The sequence below is a fragment of the Leopardus geoffroyi genome, chromosome X, assembly GCF_018350155.1.
Source record: "Leopardus geoffroyi isolate Oge1 chromosome X, O.geoffroyi_Oge1_pat1.0, whole genome shotgun sequence".
Classification (NCBI taxonomy): Eukaryota; Metazoa; Chordata; class Mammalia; order Carnivora; family Felidae; genus Leopardus; species Leopardus geoffroyi.
The window spans coordinates 32291732-32309663 of NC_059343.1; the positions used below are offsets into that span (position 1 = coordinate 32291732).

General features: G+C 45.8%; 2 protein-coding genes across 4 annotated transcripts; both read left to right on the forward strand.

Annotated features, from left to right (window-relative positions):
- Nucleotides 1–2008: 2008 nt before the first annotated feature.
- LOC123594817 (histone H2A-Bbd type 1-like) lies at nt 2009–2609 on the forward strand. Of its 2 annotated transcripts, XM_045471792.1 has the most exons (2): nt 2028–2125; nt 2159–2609. In XM_045471792.1, exons 1-2 carry the CDS (start codon nt 2115–2117, stop codon nt 2499–2501), a joined length of 354 nt encoding a protein of 117 aa, XP_045327748.1. In that variant the 5' UTR covers nt 2028–2114; the 3' UTR covers nt 2502–2609. The 2 variants fall into 2 exon arrangements, with proteins under 2 accessions (XP_045327747.1, XP_045327748.1); XM_045471791.1 differs by having other exon boundaries at nt 2009–2609.
- A 12694-nt stretch (nt 2610–15303) lies between these two features.
- Nucleotides 15304–15909, forward strand: LOC123594524 (histone H2A-Bbd type 1-like). 2 transcript variants are annotated; one of them, XM_045471280.1, is made up of 2 exons: nt 15325–15425; nt 15459–15909. In XM_045471280.1, the coding sequence occupies exons 1-2, from the start codon at nt 15415–15417 to the stop codon at nt 15799–15801; spliced, it is 354 nt and encodes a 117-aa protein (XP_045327236.1). In that variant the 5' UTR covers nt 15325–15414; the 3' UTR covers nt 15802–15909. The 2 variants fall into 2 exon arrangements, with proteins under 2 accessions (XP_045327235.1, XP_045327236.1); XM_045471279.1 differs by having other exon boundaries at nt 15304–15909.
- Nucleotides 15910–17932: the final 2023 nt, after the last annotated feature.

The following is a 17932-nucleotide window of genomic DNA, read 5'->3' on the forward strand; positions in this document are numbered from 1 at the left end:
CTGCTTGGGGCTCTCTGTCCGTCTCTCTCTGCTCCTCCCCCACTTGCTCTCTCTGCCTCTCAAATAAATAAACATTAAAAAAATTAGGTATGTATCGAATGCCCATTAACTATCAGTCCAAAGTTATTCATTATCTAGAAATCTTAAAAATTATCTTCTCATTGACGTACTATGAAACGTGATTGCTTTGTAGGATGAAGTTTGTCCAACCAGTGATTCAATTTGGTTAATTATACATTTATATACATATCATAATCTTAAACATAAAATACATTAGCACCAGTTTATGTTATCAGTAAAAGTTTATAAGTTTAGGAAGAACATACCTGAGTAGTAGATAAATGCATATTTGTGTTATAGTTAACACTGATACAAGAGAAAGGACTTAGTTGTTTTCATTAAATCTAAACGATCGAACTAGTCCTGTTTGCCAAAGATTTACTTAAATTGAATTTGATATCTTAAAATAGTTGTGATTTAGTTTCTGGGAGAATATATATTGTTTAGATCTACCTCATTTAAAGTATCATAGTTCAGTTTCCTTATTTTCAAGAAAATTTGGAAATACTCAATGTGTGTAAGCAGTTATTTATCTAGAAATGCAATTTAAGAACAGAGCTCCCTTAATTTAAGAGATTTTATAATCTGTTAATATCATCCAGAGGTAGGAAAACATTGTACACTCACACAGTCAAAGGTGAAGACCTTTGTGTATTAAAGACAGAGACATATGGGCCCAGACAAGTAGAGCTTATAGCTTCAATCCTATAATTTCAGGCATATGTCAAGTATAACACAGAAACAGCAAATCTCATCAGTCCAGAAATCAAAAAGCTCTTCTCCCCTCAGAGAGTATGCAGTTCTTAATGGATTTGAACAAAGACTGGAAAATGAGGTTGTGTTTTGTCTTTCACCCAAAAGAAACTAGATCTCTTTGGACTCATTTTGAGAGATTTCCACATGGTCAGATCCTAAAACCAAACTCTGAACCATTTTTTTTTTTTTAAATGTTTATTGTGAGAGGGAGAGAATGAGTGAGCAAGCAGGGGAAGGGCAGAGAGAGAGGGAGACAGAATCCCAAGCAGGCTCCATATTGCCAGAGTGGAGCCCAACGTGGGGCTTGAACCCGTGAACCCTGAGCTCATGACCCGAAACAAAATCAAGAGTTGGATGCTTAACTGACTGAGCCACCCAGGCAACCCCCCCCCCCCAGTCATTTTGGTTAACAATAAAAATAAATTATTGGCTGTAAATGAACAAAAATGAAACAGAAACACCAAGTTAGCAGAGAAGGAAATTAAAATTATTACAAATTTAAATTAGAAAAAATCAACAAAGTGCTCTTGGTGCTTTGGATTCACCTAGAAGAAATGAGACACGCCTGGGTATTAACTGAGAATGAGGTACACTTTTTTGTCTTTGCATTGTATCTGGCTCTGACTGGTGAATCTAGTGGGCATATCACTGTGACCTCCAAAACAGTTAGAAGATATTTTCAAAGAGAGTGAACTCATGACCTTTATATCAATGTAACGTGAAAATGTGTTAAGAGTCTTCACTGATGAGAAATTGGCGGATATTGTAACCAATCCAGAAGAGAATCCAAAGAACGTAGAAATATTGGTAATGTTTAAATGTGTCAACGGGGGCAAAATTGGGTTTCGTTTGGACCTCTACTGGACAAAGCATTCAGTATGTGTGTCCGTGACTGGCAATTTACAAAGGGCTGTCAAAGAGCTCAAAGACCATGGAAGGCCGGGACCAGGTAACCTGGAGGGGAGTGTCCTCAAGACAGAGCACTGTGTCAGTGGAAAGGTTCCCGTTCTTGTTTGTACTAGACTGTTGAGGGCCAGGAGAAAGAGTTCCCTCGTAAAGAGGGTCCAGTGCAGTCAACAGGGAGACCAGGTTTCTGTCATGGATGTGTCCAGGCCAGTCCTGAGCAGGGCACAGTGACATCAGCGACACCAGTGACATCATAATGTCGGAGGTGTCATATAAGCAGCTCCCTGACCAGTGAGGGGCACACTTGGTGGGAGTCGGCGCCCACATCCTGCCACCCTCGGGCGAGCGGGACGGTCAGGCCGGGCCGATCGGGTTCCCACCCAGCACGCGGCATGTCTGGGAGGCGCCGCCGCCAGCACCGTCGCAGACAGAGGAGGCGCCGCCGCCGGGACCGTCGCAGACAGAGGAGGCACGCGGTATCCCGCTCCAGGAGAGCCGAGCTGCAATTCCCGGTCAGCCGCGTGGAGCGTCTGCTGCGAGAGGGTCGCTACGCCCGGCGCCTGAGCACATCCACCCCGGTCTTCCTGACCGCCGTTCTCGAGTACCTGACGGCCAACATCCTGGAGCTGGCGGGCAAGGAGGCTCTGGACAGCCACAAGATGCGCATCACCCCGGAGCACGTGCAGCGAGCCCTGGGCAGCAACCAGCACCTCAGGGGTCTCCTCGAGAACACCACCTCCCCTCGGGTGGATGGGATGCCCCGAGTTCGGAAGTGGTGATGCCCGCGCCCGCTCGTCCGGACCCCGAAGCCGCCCACAGATGAGGGAGGCGTGGCCTTGTGTCTGCACGTGACATTAAAGGAGTTAACTCCAGGGCCGTGCCTCTGACCGGTGTCTGTTTCTGTCATTGGGAGGTAGCCGGAGGTGTCTGTCAGACATCCGGGAGGAGACCTCCCACGGGAGGTGGAGGGTGGACGGGGCGGTCAGTGTGGGATGCTGGACTCGGGCGGGCATTCCGGGGAGCGGTTTCGCTGGGGACGGAGCGGGAAGCGGCCCTGAGGGAGTAGCGGGTCAGGGGGAAGAGACTTCCTCGCTGGCGCTGAGCCAGTCCAGGCTTGTGAGGCCAGGAGGCTGGCGGGGTGGGGGTGGCTCTCCCAGGCATGTTGAATGCCCAGAAGGAGGGTGGGGGCTGAAGACCACGACTGAGGTGCCACAGGCCTTATTCCTGACCGGAGACCACGTGGAAGTCAGGAGGTGATGGCCGTGGGGGTGGGTGGAGAGGGTGGCATAGCAGCCGACGCGCACTTAACGGGGCCAGGGCTTCGCGTGGAGATTGAAGATTGAGGAGCGACGGGGAAGCCATGAAGAGGTACACGTAGAAGGAACTATGCTCAGGTTGATTTGATGGCCTTCTACCCCGCCTCATTCCAAAAAAGGGCTCGAGGTAGGGATTATTAGCTAGTGCTGCGGTGCTCTGTGGAGTATATCCTTCCGCCCTCTCTCGCGGACACTGGTCACCCGTATAGTACTAGGAAAGGTAGCATCTGGCCTCAGACATGCGATCCTAGACGTTCTTTTTAAAAACCATTTGTTAACGTTTCTCTATTTTGAGAGAGAGCATACAGGGAAGGGGCTGAACGAGAGGGAGAGGGAGAATCCCAAGGGAACTCCCTACCACCGGCGCAGAGCCCGATGCGGGGCTCGATCCCAGGAACTGTGAGATCATGACCGGAGCCAAAACCAACAGTCAGACCCTGGACTGAGCCTCCCAGGTGTCCCAATCCTATGAAGTTCTTAATGGTTATTGTTAATAGATTTATTTAGAAATATAGTCCATTATAAACTCCTGTAGTAATCCCATTCTCCATGAAACACCTAACCCGTCTACGATCATATACTTGATGGAGCAACATAGAGTTATCAGTGGCCGAATACGTGTTTGGAGAGGTACAAGTGTGTTCCGTGTAAGTTCTGTCCCAAGTGCTGGACTCAGGAGGACATAGAGTTCTTACAAAGACTCTTGTGGTGTTTTGGGTTAAAAAGAGTTGTCACGTCAAGTGTTCTGGCAGTCTTTCCCCTTCCTGTGACTGTCAACATTTAATATTTTCTCCGGTTCATCATGTGCTCAAGGCCCACCCCCACCCCCCCTCCCCCGCAGCCCCCTGGACTGTCACAGAGGGCTGGTCAGAGGTTGCCTAGGCAGCGTCGACAAAGGGATCAGAGGAGCTGGGTTGGCCATCCCAGTTCACCGCTTTGTGGCCATGTGATGTGGGACACTCCTCTGTTGCCTCTGAAAAGCACTTTCCCGTGTGAAATGGGGATAATAAGGGGTCCCCCATCTTTGGAGTTTTGCAAAGATTAAGTCATTGCGTGCCTGTCAACTGGCGCATAGCACAGCGCCCGGCACAGGGTGCGCCCTGAGTGCGTAGCTGCACGTCTCTCCCTTCCTGTAGACCACATGCTTAGGCGTGCTTCCCCAGGTGCCCCTGGCCTGGATCTCACGCGATGGCCGGGGGCCTGGGCCACTGGCTGTGAGACCGCAGCCTGCTGAACCTTGGGGGAGAGACAGAGTGGCACGCAGAGGAAGCAGCCAGAGGTACACCCAGGAACCAGACAGGCCTCAGCCTGGTTTCCTCTCTGCTCCCCTCTGCCTGGGGACTCACCCTCTCTCTGCTTCCTGCCACCAGTATGGTGTTAAAGTATGGTGTTGGCTTAGCCTTTACCTACTTCATAGGAGTGTCCTGACAATAATAGTGTCAGGGTTGTGTTTAGAGCTGATTTGAATATGTGCTCGTACAAATCCAAGAAACTTTTCTTGCTCCACGATGCCATTCAACCAAATAGTTACAGAAACCTCACTGTCAAGATGTCTGCCTTTCCAAGTTGTGATTTATTGTAGAGAGCCAGGAAGCCCTCTTTGCCTTAGCCAAGCCCAACTGTTACTCCTGTGTTCATTTGAGTAGCAAGCAGGCATCTCTCTCTCTCTCTCTCTCTCTCTCTCTCTCTCGCAGTTGCAGGTGGAGATTCGCCTTCACCTGGTTACAGGATAGCACCCACATTGCCACCTCATCCCTGAAGTTGAGTTTCTTTGTGACCAGGGCATGGTTTCTCATACTTCAGTGTCCTTCAGCCAACAGGGACTGCCTCCAGGGTGGGTCATGCCAGAGAATCAGTCATTATGCTAAGATCTTGATACGTTGATTAAATAGCTGTCTGATTTTTAGAAGCAGTTGATTTGGCTCATGGCTTTGGCTTGTTTTAGCACAAAATAGTCTCCTGGGTATTTCACCAGAACGCACAGCAGAGGAATTCTTTGAAGGCTGGAGATGTGAGAGTAGATGGGTAATCCATGTCTGGTTAGGAGACCTGTGTGGTCAGGTGGTAACCTTACAGTCCATGCAGGAGTCCACACTAATGGTCTCTGTGACACCTGTAGGGAGCCAGACTTCCTGGGCTCCTTCAGACTATCCAGCATCCAAGGTGGAATTTGGAGGTGGAGCTTCAGTGCCTTCGTGTTGGCAAGCCATCTTGAGTCACAGGGGCTTTGGACAATCGGGCAGAGCACTCCTGCCATCCCTGTAAGAACTGTGCTTCAGCTGTGCTTGTGGATTTCACAGGAAACATGGGGGCCAGGGCCAGTACAGGATGGGTGTAAATGCAGCCCCTGCCAAATCCCCCTCCTACACGTGCACAGGAATCCTCCACTCAGGGGAGGCAGGTGGAGAGGGGGAATCACTGCTCCTGGGAAAGAATGAGCCACCAAGTTTAGGCCCTTTGTGCATTTCAAAAAAGTGGGAGGTGGAGGATGGTGAGGAAGGACCAGCTCTGGCTTGGGCCCTGGATTGAGGACACCATTGATGACCAGTGCCCTGTTGGGAATGGGAAACTAAAACCAGAGTGAGTGGGGTCCGGGGCTGGGGGGTGTGTAGCTGCCAAACTAGGTCTGGGATCCAAAGGTGTATGAGGACAGGCTGAGGTCAGAGACGGGTCAGCACAGCAGAAAACATAATGTGTGAGAAGAGATGAGCCCAAGAGTTGAGTCTGGGGGAATCTGGAAGGTTGTGTGGGCTCGGGGTTGGCATGAGCACAAGGCATGGGGATTAGGCTGGGCTCCCACTGAGAACAGCCTTTGGGAACAGAGAGGTTTGAAGGCCCAGGCTCCCTTAGTTCCTCAATCTGACATCCTACAGGATGTGGCCAGACATCCTACAGGATGTGGCCAGAATGCAGGTAGCAGATGGGATCATTAGGCCTACAGTGATGTATTTACAGGAAAATTAATCAGCTGCCAGCATTTAAACTAAAGAATTTTTAACATAAAAAACCTCAGTCACTGGCTTCTCGGGTGAAGTCAACATGTCTGCACACACGTGTTTATTGTCACATGAAGATGTCTGGCTGCTGTCCCGTGACTACTGGGCCTCTCTGGTTTGCCACAGTGCTCACCCTTCACCGTTGTACCTCATGTATGACCCACGTCACTCCTTTACAGTACCGTCCCGTCTCTTAAAGTTGCTTGAGTTCGTTATCCTCACCATCCTAAAACCAGTTTTCTGAAGGGTCAAGTTCTCTCCTTCAATAGGTTAGAACAGCACAGTGCTCCTCACAGTTGTCTTTGGTATGGGGCCAGTATTTTCTGTTGTTCAGATAGATTGTGAACTGATATGTGGTCCTATTTTCCTAGGACTAGAATGGAGTTTACATTTGACTCTTCACTCGAATTCAGCAACATCTGAACTAGTATATACTCTGTTCAACAAGAAGACTCCACTCACTTCAATGTTGTGGCAAAACCCACGATTGCTGTAAAGGTCGCTAAAGGCCGACCATTTCCGAAGCGGTCGTAGCTGATCAGTAACATAATTTAATGATCTACATCAGTCCCTAAGTCACATTTGAATAGCACTGTAAGAGTGAATTTATTTTATTTTATTCCTTAAGGAGTGTGGTTTCAAATCTAGGAAAGGCCTCGAATAGGACCTGTATTTGATGTTTCATTTAGTGTTTCTGCTTCAGAGTCCTTCATGAACACAGAAGACTGGTACGTCATGTATTTAGGGTTTTGAAATCGCTGCGGGGAAAATCTCTCTCCACTGCATCTTTTTAAACAAAATCGAAAGGAAACCGGTTTGCGGCAAGGAGGCAGGTCAGGTAGTGTCGTTGTGGGACGCTTGGGTTCTGCCACATAGGATGAAAGGAATTCACCAACTCGACTGTGGAGGAGAGAGCTTTCATGACATACTGGGACAGAAGAGTGCCAGAAGAGGGAGGAAAGTCAGGTTCTGGTCTCCCACGGGTGTGGTTTCCTTGGGGGCGCATCAGCTTCCACAGCTATAAAATGAGGAGGTTGGACAAAATTGTTTCAGAGGTCTGCTCAAGGTGTACAATTACCAGTCTGAGCTTTTCCCAAGAAAAGTCTGTACTGACAGTGGGTAAATGGGGCACAGAGGACAGGAATTGTTTTTAGGGTGTCCTTTTTACAGCTGAGGCCACTTTGGCCCAGAGCTGACCCTCAGCTCTCCAAACGTCACATGGCCAATGGGCAGAACAGTGAGCATGCCAGTCCTGTTCTCGTACCTGTTGTTGGGGCTCCTCCGCTACTATAGCCTGAGAGATGAGCCTCAAGAGAGAAAGTGTGTAATACTCTCCTCTGGGATAAAGAAGCTACTCTCTTGGATACAGAGATGGCGGGGTTTATTGGATCTCTGGGTAAGCACGAGCAACAACTCTCAAGAACTTTTACTTGGGTTCTATTTCAGAAAGGGTTAGGATCAAGGACTGATTTTATGGTTCAGGCCTTTCAATTTGCAAATCCAGGTCTTCTTCCACTGGCCATTGTAATGGGGTGGGTGTCATGAACCCACCCCCTCAAATAAGGTGTTTTTGAGATTCTCTGTCCACTGACATGGTCTTGAAGGTGATTATGTGATGACATCAGAAGCCTGTGCTTAAGAGTTTCTTCTTGAGGTGTCTAAGTTACTGTCCTTTTTTATGGTTCTGAGACCATCCTTACTTGCTGAAGGCAAAATCTCTGGGCTGTAGATGGCTTATAAGGCCTTCAGGGAAGCATCAGTGTAAATCAAAATAACAAACTGGAGGAGACAGATACTTATGGCTGAGCTCAACTTGGTGATAATTCTCATAGGTAAAACTCTTGTGGGAGGGCATAACAATAAAAGTGCAACTACAGGTGAAATTACCTTTTTCTGTCATATGTAAAAGAAAAGGCAGAAAAAGAGTTTTTGACTCAGTGTCTGTAAGCATAATGATGTAACCCTTTTTCAAAAAAGTAGGGAATCGGTTCTAGACTTATGGATTTTAATAAAATCCCCTTGGTGCGTTAGAGTTCTCCAGAAAAAAAAAAAAAAACTGAACCAATAGGATATATCTATATCTATATCTATATCTATATCTATATCTATCTATATCTATATCTCTGCATGTGTGTACATATACATGTGATTGGTTCATGTGGTTATCTGATCTAACAAGTCCTAATTCTGTAAGGCAGTCCAGCAGGCTGGGAACTCTGGCCAGATTTCTACGTTACAGTGTGGCCAAATTCCTTGCCAAGAAATCTCAGTTTTTGTTCTTTAGACTTTCAACTGATTGTGCGATGGTAATTTCCTTTCCTTATAGTCAACTGATTGTAGATGTTAAACTCATTTAAAAAGTATCTTCACAGCAACACCTAGACTTGTATTTGGCCAGATGAGTCGGCACCATAGCCTAGCAAAATTGACACGTAAAACATAACCATTATAATAGGTAGGTCTGATGTGCATCCTCAGTTGAAAAGCACTGGCCTAGAAGATGCTAGATTGAAATTTTATAAGGAAGATTGCAACCAAGTATTTAAAAGTAATAAATGATGTCTGATAACACTATAGTGTTGTTGCCTGAATCACTGGGGAAAACCCTACCGGGACTCTGATAATCAGAAACATCTCATGGATAGTGAGACCATTGACAAATCTCTAGAGACTTTCCATACAATATATAAGATTTTAAACACTTACATTAATATTTTCTCTGTTAATATTTAACAAAGAGAAGTCCAAGTACTTGTTTTGATTTGAGAATTTTCTGTGCAACTCATCAATAGTAACATGTGCGGTAAATCCAATCATTTCTAGCACTTCTCTTTTTTTCATAAAGTGAAAAATCTTTATGACTTTCTGGGGACCCTGTGAGAAATCAGTTTAAAACCAAAGACAGTTTTAAGTGCAAAAGATAATGCAAAGTATTATTTTCTTTCAGTCTTCATTTTAGATTGTATTTTGGGAATGCTAAAATCAAAAGTTGCCGAGACATTTGCATGCTTAAGGTAGAATCATGAGAGCCTGAGAACGTGAATGGTTGTAGCTTGGCTGTCTACTAATTCAGTGTCAAGACAACATTTAAATAAATGTAGACAAGTCCTTAAAACTTCAGAAATGAGCTATTATTATTTTAGTTTAAAGAGAATACTCACAAGCATGTTGAAGTCAGAACAAAGGAATATTCTGGTGAGATACGGAATCTGCTACTTGGGCAAACTATGTATAGAGTAATATGGTAGGCTGAAATAAGGCTTTCTCAAATACTCAGGTCCTAATCCCTAGAATGTGGGGATGTTACTTTCTCTCTTGCAGATGGGACTTTTAGATTTAAGTTACAGATATTGAGGTGGGAAGATTATCCTGGATAATTGTGGTTGGCCCGAGAAATCGGAGTGCCCTTATATAAGGGAAGCAGAGGGAAATTTTAATACATAAGCAAAAGGCAATGTGACAACTGAAACGAGATGCTGTATGGCTGGCTTTGAAGATGGAGGAAGAAGTCATGAATAAAGAAATGCAAAGAATTCAGCTCTAGAAGCTGGAGAAGGCAAGGAAATGGATTTGACCTTGGAACTTTCAAAGGTCATGCAGCCCTGTTCACACCTTGCTTTTAGCCTGATGAAACTGATTTCAGATTTATGACCTAGAAGAGAATCAATGTGCATTGTTTGCAGCCACCATAGGAAGCTAATACAGGTGAAGGGTAATCTTTGACAACCACTTATTAAGAACTAACACTGGGGCACTTGGGTGGCTCTGTTGGTGAAGCGTCCAGCACTTGTTTTTGGCTCAGGTCGTCATCTCGCAGTTCATGAGTTATAAGCCCTGGGGTGGGGACTGTGCTGACAGCGTGGAGCCTGCTTGGGATTCTCTGTCTCTCCCCCTCTCTCTCTGCTCTTCCCCTACTCTCTCTCTCTCTCTCTCTCTCTCAAAATAAATAAATAAACTTTAAAAAAGAAGATGTGACAAATGCTCTAAGGAAACTTAGCCCTTTTCACAGAGAACAAACTAAATTCTGTGATTGCTTCAATATAATATTTGTGTTTTCTTAATTTACTTTTTATTTTTTATTCTGAAGTTAGTTAACATACAGTGTAGTCTTGGCTTCAGGAGTAGAACCCAGTGATGCATCTCATACATATGACAGCTAGTGCTGCTCCCAAAAAGTGCCCTTCGTAATGCCTGTCACCCATTTAACCCATCCCCCTACCCACCTCCCTTCCATCAACTCTCAGTTTTCTGTATTTAAGAGTCTCTTAAAGTTTTCCTCCCTCTCTGTTTTTATCTTATTTTTCCTTCCCTTCCCCTTTGTTCATCTGTTTTGTTTCTTAAATTCCTCATATGAGTGAAATCATATGATATTTGTCTTCTTCTTACTGACTTTGCTTAGCATAATACATTCTAGTTCCATCCACATTGGAATCTTACCGTTGGTAACATTTCATTCTTTTTCATCACCCAGTAGCATTCCATTGTGTGTGTGTGTGTGTATATATGTATATATATACACATTACATCTTAATCCATTCATCAGTTGATGGACATTTGGGCTCTTTTCATACTTTGGCTATTGTTGATAGCGCTGCTATAAACGTTGGGGTGCATGTGCCCCTTCGAAACAGCATACCTGTATGCCTTGGATAAATACCTAGTAGTGCAATTGCTGGCTTGTAGGGTAGTTCTATTTTTAATTTTTTTGAGGAACCTCCATGCTGTTTTCCAGAGTGGCTGCACCAGTTTGCATTCCCACCGATAGTGTAAAAGGGTTCCCCTTTCTCCACATCCTCACCAACATCTGTTGTTGCCTGAGTTGTTCATGTTAGCCATTCTGACAGGTGTGAGGTGGTATCTCATTGTGGTGTTGACTTGTATTTCCCTGATGATGAGTGATGATGAGCATCTTTTCATATGTCTGTTAGCCATCTGGATGTCTTCTTTGGAAAGGTGTCTGTTTATGTCTTCTGCCCATTTCTTCACTGGATTGTTTTTTCGGTGTTGAGTGTGATAAGTTCTTTATAAATTTTAGATACTAACCCTTTATCTGATACGTCGTTTGCAAATATCTTCTCCCATTCCATCAGTTGCTTTGTAGTTTTGTTGATTGTTTCCTTTGCTGTGCAGAAGCTTTTTCTCTTAATGAGGTACCAATAGTTCATTTTTGCTTTTATTTCCCTTGCCTCTGGCGACATGTCAAATAAGAAATTTCTGTGGCCAAGGTCAAAGAGGTTTCAGCCTATTTTCTCCTCTAGGATTTCGATGGTTTTCTGTCTCACATTTAGGTCTTTCATCCATTTTGAATTTATTTTTGTGTCTGGTGTAAGAAAGTGGTCCGTTTTCATTCTTCTGCATGTTTCTGTCCAGTTCTCCCAGTACCATTTGCTAAAGAGACTGTCTTTTTTCCATTGGATATTCTTTCCTGCTTTGTCGAAGATTAGTTGGCCATATATTTGTAGGTCCATTTCTCGGTTCTCCATTCTATTCCATCGATCTATGTCTGTTTCTCTGCCAGTACCGTACTGTCTTTTTTTTTTTTTTTTTTAATTTTTTTTTCAACGTTTATTTATTTTTGGGACAGAGAGAGACAGAGCATGAATGGGGGAGGTGCAGAGAGAGAGGGAGACACAGAATCGGAAACAGGCTCCAGGCTCCGAGCCATCAGCCCAGAGCCCGACGCGGGGCTCGAATTCCCGGACCGCAAGATCGCGACCTGGCTGAAGTCGGACGCTTAACCGACTGCGCCACCCAGGCGCCCCAGTACCGTACTGTCTTGATGATTGCAGCTTTGTAATATAATTTAAAGTCTGGGCTTGTGATGCCTCCACCTTTGGTTTTCATTTCTTTTTTTTTTTTTTTTTAATTTTTTTTAACGTTTATTTATTATCGAGAGACAGAGCGGGACAGCATGAGCAGGGGAGGGGCAGAGTGAGGAGGAGACACAGAATCCAAAACAGGCTCCAGACTCTGAGCTGTCAGCACAGAGCCCAACGCGGGGCTCAAACCCACAAACTGTGAGATCATGACCTGAGCCAAAGTCAGACACTTAATTGACTGAGCCACCCAGGCACCCCAGAATGCTGGTGTTGTTTTGATAATGTTGCATTGAATGTGTAGATTGCTTTCAGTAGTATCAACGTTTTAGCAATATTTGTTCTTCCAATCCTTGAGCATGGAATGTTTTTCCATTTCTTTGTGTCTTCTTCAATTTCTTTCATAAGCTTTCTATAGTTTTCAGTGTACAGATCTTTTACCTCTTTGGTTAGGTTTATTCCTAAGTATATTAAGGTTTTTGGAGCAGTGTATAAATGGGATCAATTCCTCGTTTCTCTTTCTGCCGCCTCATTACTGGTGTATAGAAATGCATCCGATTTCCGTACATTGATTTTATATCCTGCGACTTTCCTGAATTCCTCTAGCATCTCTAGCAGTTTTTTGGTGGAAACTTTTGGGTTTTCCGTGTAGAGTATCACGTCCTCTGCGAAGAGTGAAGGTTTGACTTCTTTTGTGCCAATTTGGATGCCTTTTATTTCGTTGTCTGAAAGCTGAGGCTAGGTCTTGTAACACTAATATTTGATTCTGAAGGGTCCAGGAGCTCTTTGAAATTCTTGTGAACAAACTTATTAGAACTGAACCAGATTTGGAAAAAAATTTTTTTTACTTTTGTTCCTTTTCAGATTCTCTTTTTTGCAAACCTCCCGTAACGTTCTGTGTGCATTCGGGTTTTGTCCTTCAAATTTGTCTGTTACATTCTGAACCAACATGCCATTTTACTTCATACAGAAACATTCTGTTTTAAACAAAGAAACAAAAAACCCATGTCATCTTGAAACTCCTAGTGGACTCTCACTCATGTATGTTAGTTATAACTTTTAAGCAAAATCACTTGTATTTTATTGTGAAAACTACAGGGTGAATAATTGTGAATTTCTTTCATGTTAGTGGATTTAGCAGATTTCATGAACACACCTACCCCAGAATTACTCAGCCACATACTAATATAACTTCTCACTGTGGCAGAAATGACCATGGTCATGGGCAGGCTCAAAAATAGAGCCTCTTTGTAGCATGTGCAAATAAGAAGCAAAAATATACGAACTAGAAATGTACTTAGTTATCAGTGTTTCAACATTCTGTCTTAAAAATTATCTAGGCATCTATGGGATGCCTGGGTGGCTCATTCAGTGAAGCATCCAACTCTTGGTTTCGGCTCAGGTCATGATCTCACAATTCATTAGAGTCTTGCATAGGGCTCTGTGAGCCTGCTTGGGGCTCTCTGTCCGTCTCTCTCTGCTCCTCCCCCACTTGCTCTCTCTGCCTCTCAAATAAATAAACATTAAAAAAATTAGGTATGTATCGAATGCCCATTAACTATCAGTCCAAAGTTATTCATTATCTAGAAATCTTAAAAATTATCTTCTCATTGACGTACTATGAAACGTGATTGCTTTGTAGGATGAAGTTTGTCCAACCAGTGATTCAATTTGGTTAATTATACATTTATATACATATCATAATCTTAAACATAAAATACATTAGCACCAGTTTATGTTATCAGTAAAAGTTTATAAGTTTAGGAAGAACATACCTGAGTAGTAGATAAATGCATATTTGTGTTATAGTTAACACTGATACAAGAGAAAGGACTTAGTTGTTTTCATTAAATCTAAACGATCGAACTAGTCCTGTTTGCCAAAGATTTACTTAAATTGAATTTGATATCTTAAAATAGTTGTGATTTAGTTTCTGGGAGAATATATATTGTTTAGATCTACCTCATTTAAAGTATCATAGTTCAGTTTCCTTATTTTCAAGAAAATTTGGAAATACTCAATGTGTGTAAGCAGTTATTTATCTAGAAATGCAATTTAAGAACAGAGCTCCCTTAATTTAAGAGATTTTATAATCTGTTAATATCATCCAGAGGTAGGAAAACATTGTACACTCACACAGTCAAAGGTGAAGACCTTTGTGTATTAAAGACAGAGACATATGGGCCCAGACAAGTAGAGCTTATAGCTTCAATCCTATAATTTCAGGCATATGTCAAGTATAACACAGAAACAGCAAATCTCATCAGTCCAGAAATCAAAAAGCTCTTCTCCCCTCAGAGAGTATGCAGTTCTTAATGGATTTGAACAAAGACTGGAAAATGAGGTTGTGTTTTGTCTTTCACCCAAAAGAAACTAGATCTCTTTGGACTCATTTTGAGAGATTTCCACATGGTCAGATCCTAAAACCAAACTCTGAACCATTTTTTTTTTTTTAAATGTTTATTGTGAGAGGGAGAGAATGAGTGAGCAAGCAGGGGAAGGGCAGAGAGAGAGGGAGACAGAATCCCAAGCAGGCTCCATATTGCCAGAGTGGAGCCCAACGTGGGGCTTGAACCCGTGAACCCTGAGCTCATGACCCGAAACAAAATCAAGAGTTGGATGCTTAACTGACTGAGCCACCCAGGCAACCCCCCCCCCCCCAGTCATTTTGGTTAACAATAAAAATAAATTATTGGCTGTAAATGAACAAAAATGAAACAGAAACACCAAGTTAGCAGAGAAGGAAATTAAAATTATTACAAATTTAAATTAGAAAAAATCAACAAAGTGCTCTTGGTGCTTTGGATTCACCTAGAAGAAATGAGACACGCCTGGGTATTAACTGAGAATGAGGTACACTTTTTTGTCTTTGCATTGTATCTGGCTCTGACTGGTGAATCTAGTGGGCATATCACTGTGACCTCCAAAACAGTTAGAAGATATTTTCAAAGAGAGTGAACTCATGACCTTTATATCAATGTAACGTGAAAATGTGTTAAGAGTCTTCACTGATGAGAAATTGGCGGATATTGTAACCAATCCAGAAGAGAATCCAAAGAACGTAGAAATATTGGTAATGTTTAAATGTGTCAACGGGGGCAAAATTGGGTTTCGTTTGGACCTCTACTGGACAAAGCATTCAGTATGTGTGTCCGTGACTGGCAATTTACAAAGGGCTGTCAAAGAGCTCAAAGACCATGGAAGGCCGGGACCAGGTAACCTGGAGGGGAGTGTCCTCAAGACAGAGCACTGTGTCAGTGGAAAGGTTCCCGTTCTTGTTTGTACTAGACTGTTGAGGGCCAGGAGAAAGAGTTCCCTCGTAAAGAGGGTCCAGTGCAGTCAACAGGGAGACCAGGTTTCTGTCATGGATGTGTCCAGGCCAGTCCTGAGCAGGGCACAGTGACATCAGCGACACCAGTGACATCATAATGTCGGAGGTGTCATATAAGCAGCTCCCTGACCAGTGAGGGGCACACTTGGTGGGAGTCGGCGCCCACATCCTGCCACCCTCGGGCGAGCGGGACGGTCAGGCCGGGCCGATCGGGTTCCCACCCAGCACGCGGCATGTCTGGGAGGCGCCGCCGCCAGCACCGTCGCAGACAGAGGAGGCGCCGCCGCCGGGACCGTCGCAGACAGAGGAGGCACGCGGTATCCCGCTCCAGGAGAGCCGAGCTGCAATTCCCGGTCAGCCGCGTGGAGCGTCTGCTGCGAGAGGGTCGCTACGCCCGGCGCCTGAGCACATCCACCCCGGTCTTCCTGACCGCCGTTCTCGAGTACCTGACGGCCAACATCCTGGAGCTGGCGGGCAAGGAGGCTCTGGACAGCCACAAGATGCGCATCACCCCGGAGCACGTGCAGCGAGCCCTGGGCAGCAACCAGCACCTCAAGGGTCTCCTCGAGAACACCACCTCCCCTCGGGTGGATGGGATGCCCCGAGTTCGGAAGTGGTGATGCCCGCGCCCCCTCGTCCGGACCCCGAAGCCGCCCACAGATGAGGGAGGCGTGGCCTTGTGTCTGCACGTGACATTAAAGGAGTTAACTCCAGGGCCGTGCCTCTGACCGGTGTCTGTTTCTGTCATTGGGAGGTAGCCGGAGGTGTCTGTCAGACATCCGGGAGGAGACCTCCCACGGGAGGTGGAGGGTGGACGGGGCGGTCAGTGTGGGATGCTGGACTCGGGCGGGCATTCCGGGGAGCGGTTTCGCTGGGGACGGAGCGGGAAGCGGCCCTGAGGGAGTAGCGGGTCAGGGGGAAGAGACTTCCTCGCTGGCGCTGAGCCAGTCCAGGCTTGTGAGGCCAGGAGGCTGGCGGGGTGGGGGTGGCTCTCCCAGGCATGTTGAATGCCCAGAAGGAGGGTGGGGGCTGAAGACCACGACTGAGGTGCCACAGGCCTTATTCCTGACCGGAGACCACGTGGAAGTCAGGAGGTGATGGCCGTGGGGGTGGGTGGAGAGGGTGGCATAGCAGCCGACGCGCACTTAACGGGGCCAGGGCTTCGCGTGGAGATTGAAGATTGAGGAGCGACGGGGAAGCCATGAAGAGGTACACGTAGAAGGAACTATGCTCAGGTTGATTTGATGGCCTTCTACCCCGCCTCATTCCAAAAAAGGGCTCGAGGTAGGGATTATTAGCTAGTGCTGCGGTGCTCTGTGGAGTATATCCTTCCGCCCTCTCTCGCGGACACTGGTCACCCGTATAGTACTAGGAAAGGTAGCATCTGGCCTCAGACATGCGATCCTAGACGTTCTTTTTAAAAACCATTTGTTAACGTTTCTCTATTTTGAGAGAGAGCATACAGGGAAGGGGCTGAACGAGAGGGAGAGGGAGAATCCCAAGGGAACTCCCTACCACCGGCGCAGAGCCCGATGCGGGGCTCGATCCCAGGAACTGTGAGATCATGACCGGAGCCAAAACCAACAGTCAGACCCTGGACTGAGCCTCCCAGGTGTCCCAATCCTATGAAGTTCTTAATGGTTATTGTTAATAGATTTATTTAGAAATATAGTCCATTATAAACTCCTGTAGTAATCTCATTCTCCATGAAACACCTAACCCGTCTACGATCATATACTTGATGGAGCAACATAGAGTTATCAGTGGCTGAATACGTGTTTGGAGAGGTACAAGTGTGTTCCGTGTAAGTTCTGTCCCAAGTGCTGGACTCAGGAGGACATAGAGTTCTTACAAAGACTCTTGTGGTGTTTTGGGTTAAAAAGAGTTGTCACGTCAAGTGTTCTGGCAGTCTTTCCCCTTCCTGTGACTGTCAACATTTAATATTTTCTCCGGTTCATCATGTGCTCAAGGCCCACCCCCACCCCCCCTCCCCCGCAGCCCCCTGGACTGTCACAGAGGGCTGGTCAGAGGTTGCCTAGGCAGCGTCGACAAAGGGATCAGAGGAGCTGGGTTGGCCATCCCAGTTCACCGCTTTGTGGCCATGTGATGTGGGACACTCCTCTGTTGCCTCTGAAAAGCACTTTCCCGTGTGAAATGGGGATAATAAGGGGTCCCCCATCTTTGGAGTTTTGCAAAGATTAAGTCATTGCGTGCCTGTCAACTGGCGCATAGCACAGCGCCCGGCACAGGGTGCGCCCTGAGTGCGTAGCTGCACGTCTCTCCCTTCCTGTAGACCACATGCTTAGGCGTGCTTCCCCAGGTGCCCCTGGCCTGGATCTCACGCGATGGCCGGGGGCCTGGGCCACTGGCTGTGAGACCGCAGCCTGCTGAACCTTGGGGAGAGACAGAGTGGCACGCAGAGGAAGCAGCCAGAGGTACACCCAGGAACCAGACAGGCCTCAGCCTGGTTTCCTCTCTGCTCCCCTCTGCCTGGGGACTCACCCTCTCTCTGCTTCCTGCCACCAGTATGGTGTTAAAGTATGGTGTTGGCTTAGCCTTTACCTACTTCATAGGAGTGTCCTGACAATAATAGTGTCAGGGTTGTGTTTAGAGCTGATTTGAATATGTGCTCGTACAAATCCAAGAAACTTTTCTTGCTCCACGATGCCATTCAACCAAATAGTTACAGAAACCTCACTGTCAAGATGTCTGCCTTTCCAAGTTGTGATTTATTGTAGAGAGCCAGGAAGC

What these genes read in the sequence shown, in the direction of transcription:
- LOC123594817 (XM_045471791.1), top strand. Translation starts at nt 2,115, where the DNA reads ATGTCTGGGAGGCGCCGCCGCCAGCACCGTCGCAGACAGAGGAGGCGC.
- LOC123594524 (XM_045471279.1), top strand. Translation starts at nt 15,415, where the DNA reads ATGTCTGGGAGGCGCCGCCGCCAGCACCGTCGCAGACAGAGGAGGCGC.